The sequence below is a fragment of the Protopterus annectens genome, chromosome 1.part2 (assembly GCF_019279795.1).
Source record: "Protopterus annectens isolate FY-2018-M chromosome 1.part2, PAN1.0, whole genome shotgun sequence".
NCBI classification, from domain to species: Eukaryota; Metazoa; Chordata; order Ceratodontiformes; family Protopteridae; genus Protopterus; species Protopterus annectens.
This window is the reverse complement of record NC_056727.1, coordinates 966,053,174-966,065,974: the sequence shown is the minus strand read 5'-3', so window position 1 is coordinate 966,065,974 and position 12,801 is coordinate 966,053,174. Positions and strand designations below refer to the sequence as shown.

At 41.7% G+C, this 12,801-nt stretch overlaps 1 protein-coding gene across 2 annotated transcripts in view; it reads left to right on the top strand.

Annotated features, from left to right (window-relative positions):
• HPCA (hippocalcin) overlaps window positions 1–12,801 on the top strand; it is a 778,673-nt gene that overhangs the window by 692,931 nt on the left and 72,941 nt on the right. For both annotated transcript variants that reach the window (XM_044059929.1, XM_044059928.1), the window contains one exon: window positions 12,390–12,495. In XM_044059929.1, the coding sequence (XP_043915864.1) occupies window positions 12,390–12,495 (106 nt within the window). The remainder of the gene's footprint in view (window positions 1–12,389; window positions 12,496–12,801) is intronic.

Genomic DNA, 12,801 nt, shown 5'->3' with positions numbered 1-12,801 from the left:
TGGTAACTTTTTGTTTCCGGTGTATGTATGGCTATGGCGAAGTTGTGAACATGTAGCATGGGTGCGCACCTGGAGGCTCTTAATAAAGAAAGGCCTTACAACTCCAGAACCGTGTGGTCTCCTTATTTCCCAGGATGTAACATATTGGCGACGAGAGATGGGATGCCTCCGAGTCCGCTGCGAGTGAAAACGGCGGGGTGCAGTTAATGTCGGACGATGAAGAGACGGCCTGCCGGGGTTATGTCTGGTTCCATGTTGGGGTCGCTGGTTGCATACGACTGTCAGACCCAGACCTGGGAGGAGTATTGTGAAGTGTTGGAACATTTTTTTGAAGCAAACCAGATAATGGATGCGGGCCGGAAGCGAGCCATATTGCTGAGCTCGGTGGGCAGCAAGACGTACAGTCTGATGAGGAACTTATTGAGTCCGGATAAACCGGGGGATAAATCGTTCACGGAGTTGACGAGCTTGCTTCAGTCACATTATAACCCGAAGCCGAGTGCAATAGTCCAAAGGTTCAAGTTAAATTCAAGGACTAGAAGGGCCAATGAAACGGTAACGGAGTATGTCACAGTGCTGAGGGAACTGGCACAACACTGTAATTATGGGGACAGACTGACAGAAATGCTACGAGATAGGCTCGTATGTGGCATTGCAGATGACCGCATACAACGCAGGTTGTTAGTGGAGCCTGAGTTGTCGTTTGAAAAGGCCTTGAAGTTGGCACAGGCCATAGAGACAGCGAATAAAGACATTCGTGATTTACAGCCAAGAACCATCGAAGGGGTGGGGAGCAGGGGTGCTACCCCACTGCCAGTGCATAAAGTGGTCGGGGAGCCTAAATCACCAGGGAAGTCTGGTCAGTATGCCTGTTACAGGTGTGGCGGAGAACATCTGGCAAGGTACTGTCGTTTCTTAAATGAAAAATGTCATGCTTGCGGGAAAAAGGGCCATGTGAAGAAAATGTGCCGATCAACGCCCTCTAGGGACCAGCCGAGAAAGGGGGAGGAAAAAAGCAGTATGATGGACAGAAGGGGAAACCGAAAAATAAAACGGCAGTATGCACACCACATGCGTGAAGGTACAAATCAAAACACCCGGGAAGATGAGGAAGTGTTTACTATGTTTAACATGGAAGAGGCCAGGTGGGAAAGAGTTGATCCCATCACAACCCAGTTGGACTTAAATGGTAAGATGGTGCAGTTTGAAGTGGATACGGGATGTAGTGTGACAGTTCTGTCCAAGGCTGAGTATGGAAAGTTATGGCTAAAAGAAGCTCAGAAGCTGCGGGACTGTTCAGTGACTTTGAAAACATATACCGGTGAAACAGTTCCCACACTGGGGATGGCCAAAGTAACTGTAAAACATAAAGATAAAGTCAAACAGTTGCCAGTCATGGTGGTAGCAGGTAATGGACCAAACCTGTTAGGCCGGGTGTGGCTCAAGGAGCTGGAAATGGGTTGTCTACGGCTCCATAAAGTAGAACAGCAGGGGCTGGCCTTGCAAGATGTGCTGGGGGACAACGAAGAAGTGTTCAAAGAGGAACTGGGGACCTGGAGGGGTCCACCAGCAAAGATACACGCTCAAGAAAACGCAACGCCAAGATTTTACAAACCTCGACCCGTACCATATGCAATGAAGAAGAAAGTGGAGACTGAGTTGGAGCGACTCACCAAGCAAGGTATAATTGAACCAGTGAAGTTTTCGGAATGGGCGGCACCATTTGTTCCAGTATTAAAGCCAGATAATACTGTACGCATATGTGGTGACTACAAGCTAACAGTGAACCAAGTTTCGAAACTGGAGCAGTATCCATTACCCAAGGTGGAGGATGTATTTGAAAAGCTGTCGGGAGGTGAAAAGTTTAGTAAACTGGACCTCAGTCAGGCATATCAACAAGTAGTTCTGGAAGAAGGGTCAAAGGCCTATGTCACCCTAAACACACACAAAGGGCTGTTCAAAGTCAATCGTTTACCCTTTGGTGTTTCCTCTAGTCCAGCTATTTTCCAGAGAATAATGGAGGGACTGGTGGCAGGAATTCAAGGTGGCTGTGTATCTGGACGACATCCTGTTAACGGGAGGAACAATGGCGAGCATCTGGAGACTTTGAACGAGGTGCTAAGTCGACTAGAGAGGCTGGTTTATGGGTAAACAGAAGTAAATGTGCTTTCATCATAAATGAAGCAGAGTTCCTGGGTTACAAGGTGGATGCCTCGGCCTACACCCCTGCCAGACAAGGTAAAAGCCATCCAAGAGGCACCTGCACCCACAAATGTTACAGAGCTGAAGGCTTATTTAGGCTTACTCAACTATTATAACAGGTTCCTACCAAATCTGTCAACGCTGTTAGCTCCTTTACATAAACTGTTAAGGAAGGAGACCCTGTGGACGTGGCAGGAGGAACAAGAGAAAGCGTTTGAGCAGTCCAAGGAACTAATGCAGTCTTCAGAGGTTTTGGTGCACTACAATAGTCACAAGGACTTAATTTTGTCATGTGATGCCTCACCGTATGGGTTAGGGGCCGTGTTGGCACACCGGATGCCAGATGGACAAGAAAGACCCATTGGGTTCATGTCACGCACCTTAACTCCAGCCGAGTCAAACTATTCCCAGCTAGATAAAGAGGGTTTGGCTGTAATGTTTGGAATTAAGAGGTTCCACAAATACCTCTATGGCAGGAAGTTTACTGTATGCACCGATCATAAGCCTTTGTTGTCATTGTTCAACGAAATGAAGGCCGTGCCTCAAATGGTTTCTCCCCGAATTCAGAGATGGGCTGTAACATTGAGAGCTTATGAATATGAGATTGTTTATAAGCCCGGAAAACACCATAGCAATGCGGACGCGCTGAGCCGTCTGCCACTACCGGAGCCTCCCCAGCGAGAGGAAAGGGAGGACCGGGTGTTGATGATGGAGGACATCACGTTGGTGTCCGCGAAGGAATTGAGCGAATGGACACGTAAAGACCCGGTGTTGGCTAGAGTGTTTCAATGGGTCCAGCAAGGCTGGACAACACAACAACCTGATCCAGTTTTCCGGCCTTATGAAGTGAGGAAAACAGAGCTGAGTGTGCAAGATGGATGCGTGTTGTGGGGGGCACGAGTGATAATTCCGCCCCCAGGAAGACGTGCACTTTTACAACAGCTGCACCAGGGTCATGTGGGCATCACCCGAATGAAGGCCTTAGCACGAAGTTATTTTTGGTGGCCAAAGTTGGACCACGACATTGAAGTAGCTGTGAAAGAGTGTAAAACCTGTCAGCAGCATCGTAACTTACCTGTGGCGGCACCACTGCACCCATGGGAGTGGCCGAGTAGACCTTGGCAGAGACTTCATATAGACTATGCAGGGCCTTTTATGGGGGCAATGTTTTTGATAATAATGGATGCTCATTCTAAATGGATGGATGCCTACCCAGTCAAAACACCCACTTCCACCACTACCATTGAATGCCTGAGGAAGAGTTTCAGTAGCCAAGGATTACCCGAGACTATTGTATCAGATAATGCTTCATGTTTCATGAGTGAAGAGTTCAAGGGTTTCCTGGAAAAAAATGGCATTGTACACGTTACATCAGCACCGTACCATGCGGCTTCAAATGGCTGTGCTGAAAGGGCTGTCCAGACCTTTAAAGCGATGATGAAAAAGGCTGGAGACAGAAGTATGGCAACCAAAGTATCAAGGGTGTTATTCAACTACCGCATTACACCCCAGTCTACCACGGGATTGTCCCCTGCCGAGATGTTGCAAGGACGGAGATTAAGATCCACGTTGGATCTGGTGCATCCAAACATCCGAGCTAAGGTAGAGAGGATACAGTGGAGGCAAAAAGAACATCATGATCGACGACGGAGAGAGAGAAGTTTCTTGGAGGGAGATGCAGTGATGACGCGAAACTTCAGTTATGGACCTAAATGGATTCCATGGTTTATTGTCAAGAACACGGGTCCCCTGTCGTACCAGGTGAGGTTGAATGGAGGTTTAGTGGTGAGGAGACATGTGGACCAGATTCTGCGGAGTGTGCAGGAGAAGGACTCCATGGAACTGCAAGCCCCGGAAATGCCGTTAGTTCCGGGAGAAGGGCTCGCAGCGGCAGGAGGATCTCCGATCGTGGGGGCCGAGGGAGACCGCCGGGACTCGGAAGGAGGGGTTCCCAAGGACCCAACTGTTCCAGGGATGGACACACCGGTACCAGAGTTGGTAACTGTGACACCAGAGTCACCTAGGGTGGTACCATTGCGCCGTTCTATGCGGGCACTGGTTAAACCTAGTTACTTGAAGGACTATCAATGTTACAATTGCATGTCTAGTTTAAAAGAGCAACCTAACTCGATTGTGGGGTAACCGTTTAATACTAGCCGGGTATTTAAACATTAAGTGACTAGATGGATTGTTTTTTGGCTTGCTCCCTTGTTTTTCTTATGTACGGAAGGGTATTCAGTGCTTAAGAGGGGAGGAATGTAGTATCGGGCAAGTAATGCTGTTATTGTACTGTAGGGGCGCTCTGGGGAATTAGCAACATGTAGTGTTGGTTCTGTATATCTCTGGTAACTTTTTGTTTCCGGTGTATGTATGGCTATGGCGAAGTTGTGAACATGTAGCATGGGTGCGCACCTGGAGGCTCTTAATAAAGAAAGGCCTTACAACTCCAGAACCGTGTGGTCTCCTTATTTCCCAGGATGTAACAGAGGGCATTCCTAGTTTTGATCCCTCAGTGCCAAGTAAAATGAATAGATGAGATGAGAATGGGAAGAGCTTTCAAAGCTCAGTAAGGAATGGCAGGTCAACATCCACCAAGTGTAAAAAAACAGAGCAAGCAATGAGAGAGTGAGTTAGTGAGGAAACCAACAGAGAATCAAACAGTGCTTGCAGTTGTTGCAGGCCTCATGTCTTATCAGATAAGACAAGGCCAATTATATACTCTGTGTATTTAAATATCACTCAAGAAATGAAATAACCAGTGATAAAACAAGTGAAAAGTGAAGTGTGAAATGTGAAGACTGTTAATTGTCTGTCTCTCACACAGAGCAAAATCACTAGGCCAAACAGATTACTTAAAACAGAAAACAAAATGCAACATGAACAGGTATTACAGAAAGCTGATCTATCAGTTAAGCAATTGCAGCTCAGACTTTGGGTGCCACCTTTGAAAGAGACAAAATCTGACAAAAGCCCCACCTTTTGCTCCGTGCAGTGCTCCACTCTTTTCAATAAGTAAATGCATGCTTCTTCTCTTTCAAAGTTAATAACTAAGTGAAACAGTCAACATTTTGTGAAATATATATTCAGAGATAGTTGTCAGAATGACTCAGAATATCTAGAAGTACTCATTCACACTGGCTTTCTTAACAGAGACAGTGAATTTCGGGTTTCCTGACCAAACGAATGATTTCCTGACTGTAAGGAAAAATTCCTGACAGGTGACAACCCTAGTTCTGACAGAAAAAGAGATCAGATTACTTTCCTTGCTTCTTTGCTTCTAATCATCAACAAACACTGCTTCTAGTTGTTGCCTTGAGATTTATCAGCAAAGACAAGGCCAAAGATATATTCTGCGTATTTAAGTATCACTCAAGAAACAAAATAACCAATGAAAAAACAAGCGAAATGTGAAGCCAAGATAATTTGTCTATCTTTCACAAAGAACAAAGTCACTGCTAGGCTAAGCTGATACTCAAAACAGAAAAACATGCAATAGGAACAGGTAGGTAATACAGAAAGTAGCTCTATCAATTAAGCAACTACAGTTCATACACAAAAATAGATTAGATTGCTTTCCTTGCTTCTTTGTTTCAAATCATCAGCAGAGAGTCAAAAGGGGTTTACCAGAGGAGACCAGGCCAGAGATATATTCTGTATATTTAAGTATCACTTCAAAGAAAAAAAAAAAAAAAAGCAATAGAAAAACAAGTGAAATGTAATTTATTTTGAGATTCATTCTTGCGATGCTCAAAATTTTGTGTTTTCTCTCTTAAGGGATATATATATATAAACCACATATATGGGTGTGTGTGTGTGTATAAATATATATATATTTATATATATATATATGTGTGTGTGTGTGTGCGTGTATATACATATATGTGTATATATAGTATACACACACACACACACACACACACACACACACACACACACACGTGGGTGTGATGCATGTGGGTGCATGTGTGTGTGTGTGTGTGTGTGTGTGTGTGTGTGTGTGTGTGTGTGTGAGATCATTTGCATGGTAGGTGGGACCATACAAAAGTGATCAAAGAGGTCAAATGAGGAGACAATCATGGAAAATTTGTTCCCTTTAGTTGTTCAACACCACTTTGGGCACATGCCTTTTTGCTTCAACATCGATGCTCGATACAGTGCTGTACATTCTTATCTTCACGTTCTTTGTATGTGGGTTCCACATATATTATATTTTATAGACTCAGATATTGTGGTATTTCAGGGAAAATGTGAGACATTTGCATGTTTGTTTAATGAAGCAGCAATGAATGAGATGCGTCAAGTACAGAGTGTGACTACAAACTAAGAAGGAGTTATGAATGACAAGCTTCCCCCTTCGACCATGTGGTATTTGGTAGGATGCTCACTCTTACTCCCCTGCAAAAAAAAAAATACTTGTTTTAATATTTTCTGGTTGCAATCATACTAACAAATTGACGCTGCAAATAATTGTTGTTAGATGCTTTGAGTTCTCAAACAGGTGGGGTTTGGGCAACTGTAGCTGAATAGCTGTGTTTAAAGTAATGGCATATCGATCAAACGTAGCAAACCCATGCTGAACAATAGTGTGATACAGAGTAGGTCAAATATATGTACTGTTGACCCTAAATAACATAGGAAAGAATCCAGAAAAGTAAAAATAGGAGATCACTGAATAAAATATAAGGGAAGATTACACATGAAATTGTCACAACCTTTATGGAAAAATAGGATAAAAAGACAGAATGGTTACTGTGTAAAAAGCAAATGATAATACTGTTGTTTTTTATCATTTCTGAATCCTTGATATCAGAATTCATATGGTAATCATGGCAGGTGGTCAGAAAGGAGCTATAGACAAGACCTGCTAAACATTACCTAAACAGTAGCATAGTACCACACAACTGGTTAGTGACTAAATTACAGAAATATGGAGTGAATTCTAATACAAAAGCATGCATGGACCTTCAACAAAGAATACAGAAAGAATTTGTGAATAAGAGTCCAATTAGATAAAAAAAAGTTATTAATGAAGAGAGACATCTCAGGGTTCAGTACTGAGACTAGTCCATTTGTATATCAATCCAGTTAATACTATAGAAATTCTGGAAATAAAATGTGTTTTACTGATGACAAAAAGATTTATTACAGTGCTAATGTACAAGATATATACAACAATGGAATAGAAGCTATCCAGATTTAAGTAATAAGCAGAAACAATGCAGTTGAAATGTAAAATAATGATTCTATGATGGAGAAGCCAGAGAAAAGAGATATCCAGGATCATTAGGAGTAAGTGACATGGAAAGTTAGTAACAGTACTACATTTATTTTAACCAGTGATGGTTAAACCAGTTACCAGTCAGGGACATTTGGCTTCCACGTTTAAAATGTGTTTTCATGCACACATATACACACACACACACACACACACACACACACACACACACACACGCACGACAGGAAACATCCTTTTTGCACTGAGATTGTGGTAAAGAAAAAGGGACTTATTTTTTCATCTAAATTCCAGAGATCTCACATATAGTTAAAGAAATTAGGGTATAGGGGAGCACACTGCTACTAGAGGTATAAAACTTTCCCCCATATAAAAGACAGCATGGTGTTTCATGTGGAAGTACTCCAACACCCATGATATTTTCAGAAATTAATTCTGAGATGCCTGCATTTTGGAGAAGGTTGTTAATTCATCCTTTACACAAAAAGGCTGGTTGCCTTGTTTTTAGCAACATGGCCTTGATAAGGTACAGGATAATGTTTCCCTTGATTTCGTCTTTTAGCTCACTCTATTCAATAAGTTATTGCTCAGTCAGCAGCTTATAGAGCTGTTCTCACTGTGAAAGCCGTTATACATGTATTTGATTAATGGGAAAATGTGAGAAAGCATTTATAAAAGATTGTTGGGATATTGGCAGGCATACAAAAGAAACATCCATAGAAAGCAAGACTTTGTTATTTCAAGAGACTTTCAACAATAAGTGAAAGATAGGATTTTTTTCCCAAGGACCCTCGTCTTGCACAGAACTGTTGCAATGGATGTGCACAAGTCTATCAGGTATCAGTTATGATGTCACACATATGATTTCTGTCAGGTATCAGTCATGATGTCATACATGCAATCTCTGTCAGGTATCAGTCGTGATGTCACATGTGCGATCTCTGTCGGGTATCAATCGTGATGTCACACAAGTTCGATCTGGAAGGGTATACCTGTCTCCATGTTCACTAGCTCTTTCCTGATGCTTGTACAGTTCAGATATTTATACTATCTGGTAAGAATGTTTCCATGTCTGACACCAAGGAAACCCAAACAGATTTTCATCCAGGGCTCACAATGTCGCTGTTTGTGTTACAATAGGAAATAGTGAAGTGTAAAGAGGTCTTGTAAGGTAAAAAAAATCCATTCGGCTACTAGGCAAAGTAGGTAAGAAAAGTTCAAGACCTAAGTAGGATGGCATCATTAGATGGTCATGAATGCAAGGTTTGGTATTTGATTTCCCATAAAATCCCTGCTTTGAGCCAAATAAAAATCAAGGTAAGAGGGCAGGAGATCAAGCAATAGCCATTGTCTTTAGCATTAAAGTCTATTTTGGTGGCCTGCACCCTTTTGAAAACTGCAAGATCTCCATCAATGAGGGATCAGCCTTGAGATCCTTTCTAACTGATTACCTGGAATGTGGCAAGAGATTTTAGCCCCATGGCTACCATGGTAGTGTGTGTCCCATGCTTTAAATGCTACACATATTGCAGTGGCACATAAAGCTGGAATGTCAGGCCCTTCAGTACTCTGGTCAATGTTCCAAAATTGTAGTTACACCTGGGAAGATTTCTTACTTCACATCCTGAGTCTTGACCTGGGAGTATTTCTTACCTCATATCCTGAGTCTTGACTCACAAACAAACATTAGAAAGGTCCCATCTACTCCTCTGACACTTCCTGGGACATTGCTTTTCCTGCAGCTTTGAGTTAGCAAATTTAATTTGCTATATATGTGGTGCTGGTGCCCTGGCCCAGCAATCAAGGAGCCTCAATCCTCACCAGTAACACCAGTGAGGGGCGTCTCATATAGGAGGAACGGATAACAAATATACACAGTAAAGTGCAATTTCCCTTAAGAGCACACAGAGATCACAGTCAGTCCGGGGCTGGTCACTCCCTTGCTCTCTAGGTCCCCAGTAAGACTCCCCACTGGCACAGCTATAGGGTCCAGATCTCAGCCTAGTGGGCAAGCTAAAACCTCCAGCACCCTGTCTGTTCAACCAGTGCTTTGTGTCCCTGCCCAAGTAGCACACACACACACACACACACACACACACACACACACACACACACACACACACACTTTGAGAAGAGTTTATACAACCACACAGACACTCCTGGGGAAGGCTGGCACAGGTTCTCCAGCTGTGCCCCTTTTTTCTCAGACTGTACGGTATTACCAGCTGCCACCACCCACTAATATTTATCAACTACTCAAAGGCCCTTAAAAGGGTGTCCAGTTATTACTGTGCAATATTATTATCCAATTGGAAGTATAGCCCAAGGCTAAAGCTATTGGAGTGGCTTTGTACAATTTTACCAAAGGCATGCAAGTACTCTAAAGAGCTTAAATTATCTCTACAAAAACAGCCACAGTTGAAAGTGTTTTAAAAATATTTAATAACAAATAGTCAAAACACAAAACAATACTTTTTACTACACAGTGCTAGTCAAGAGTTCAGAGATCACAGAGAAATACTTAAAATAATTCAGTAGTACAGTTCTGACATCACAGAAAAACAGAGAAAACACAATTCCAAGATAAACTTACATTTAGAGCAAGGCAGTGCTGTGAGTTGGATGGTCAAGACAAAATGCTTAATGCTCTCTGATTCTCTCTGTTTTTAAAATCACATTCCTGGTTCACATTACATCATTCTTCACGCTTCCCTGGGCTCCCAGGCTAACAGAAACTACATTTACATTCTTCACCTTTGGGCAGAAACCAGAGCAATAGAGGACATTTATGCATGCAAATATTTGCCATTAACTCTGGCCTTAAAACAATAGCAATAATTCTTTCATCTAGGCCGTCCGGAGCCGTGTTTAGATCAAAGGGTCACAACATGCTTTACTTGGTCAGTAGAATGCACTGTTGTTTCATTTTTTTTTTTCAGTTCCACATGTAACACTATTTTTACCCTTTAAGACACAAGCCTGTGGTTTACATTAATATTTACAGATGATAGAATTATTTCCAAAATTTTATCTGGCTAGGCTGGCAGCCTTCACCTATCTTCACCCAATCTTCACAATATATTTATAGAACAGAAAATTATGACTAATGCTGTGTGTGTGTATGTTTGTGTGTGTGTGTGTGTGTGTGTGTGTGTGTGTGTGTGTGTGTGTGTGTGTGTGTGTGTGTAATAATAATATATATATACCTTTGTGCATGCATAACTCTTTACTGACTGAATACTCAATGTTATGCTTCTGTCATATTAGAAAAGATATATCTATCTGAATAGATTTATACAGCAGTTCTTTCTATTTAGGTTCTATAATCCATTCACAATACTAGTTGAGGACTCTGCAGTATGTTAATTGATTAATAATGATGTTTCTGTTATTATTCAGTATACAAGGTGAACTTATGTTGTCATATCATATGCAAAGATTTTTACTTGTGGTGCACAAAGTTATAATTCTCAAGAAAGGAGATGAGGCTCATCTGGCTTTAGAGGCCACGCTTCTTGTCTTCTGAATGTGGGGCAGTATGGGTATTGGCCTCTTTGCCACTAGGAAAGAATAGATCCCCACACCTTTTGATGCTCGATTCAGCAGGACATAGGACAGGTAGTAGAAGACGTATTCTGTCCCCCATGACACAAGTTCAGATATACCTCCCCCTCATTCCTGCTAATACCATTTCTAATCTCATAGTAAAGGAGCAAAGGCCAAAACTCATTTTTGTCATCCCTTGGAGGCCAGGAAGGGTTATGACTTCTCAGGAATTAAGATTCCTGGCTTTATGGAAACGTCTGTTGGTCCTAGCGAAGGATGCCTCACTGTTGGAGTGACCATTAACTCCACCTTTGAACCTAGCTGCTGGTGTAGACCTGTTCATTCCAGTGGTGTTGATAGCACAGCGATTATTGAGGTCACTAGGAGGCCTTCTGTTTATTGACTCAGCTGCATTTCTTGGAACTGAGCATGTTTGGTAGGTCAGTACTCCAAGACTCAGTTTTCTGATCTGTTTTCTTGTGCTTTCCACTGCTCCAGCCTCCCTGCTTATTTGCTATATGGGAATCAAGTAGCCCAACTACTGGACCCATAAAAAGGAGCCTTGACAATAGATATAACTAATACATTCTTACTATATCAGAGGATCTTTGAGAAGATCCTCTTTGATGAGGCGTGTATACCTTTCCTCCCTCCACTTCTCTGACAATTGACATCTCTTACATACAACCTAAGCTATTAGAATTCTTTGTAAGTCAGGACTTGTTAACAGTGCAGGTGTCATCTATTCATTGTTATTTTTTGATTTGCAGGAAATTGCATGCTAATGGCTAGATAGTGAACTGGTGGTGGGTGGCATGCATTTATGTATCCTGTTTCTTATGTCATTTGTGTCACAGTGTGCATTAAAACAGTAGCATAAATGTCCATCATGACATCTTCCATGTTTTTTGCAAGACTCTCAGTGGTGAAGAAGATGAGGGTACTCTGAGGGATTAACAGATCTAAGGATGCATCAGTTATTTAATCACCTGTGCATTTACCTTTGATGTAATGTTTCCTGTAAACAGTGATTTAATTGGTTAAGAACTGGTAAGGTCTTTGGCCCATCTAAAATATATATTGCATATGTATAGATTCCACATAATTTGTAGATGTGTGTTAGCCTTAACATTAGATTTGTGTTATCCTTAACATTGTTTAGGTAAATTTTCTTAAAAAGATACATAGGAAAGTACACATTTGATGTAACTGATAAATATACACACTTTATTCAGCTTGACGGCTATTTCAGTCCTTCATACTTCTTTCTCATGCTCTTGATGTGAATCCTGTTCTTCATCTACAGAAACTTGAATTTTCAAGAAATGAATTCCTGTAGGTAACATAGCAGAACTTTTTTGCAGTAATCTGCATGCAGTCTTAATATGTGTTTCTCTTTTGTTATCAGGCAATCTATAAGATGGTGTCATCAGTGATGAAGATGCCAGATGATGAGTCCACACCAGAAAAACGGACAGACAAAATCTTTCGGCAGATGGATGCAAATAATGATGGTAAACTGGTGATTTAAATTTTCACATTTTGTCACGATCAGTTATTTAAGTCAAATATCTGTTTCAGACAAGTTAATGCATCTTGCTTGTATCTGTTATTTTCTTCAGCCCCTTTACCAAGTCACTGAACAAAGCATTTGAATTTCATATCTGACCAACAAAATACAGGAAAGAACACAGTTCAGGCTTCTTGACTTGCAGACTTTTTCACTTGTCCATCCATTCTGTCCAAGAACCTGCTGATAGTGCTGGCAAGTTGTCAGAATTTACCACAAACATCCACCTTCCTTGTATCTCATGGAAGTT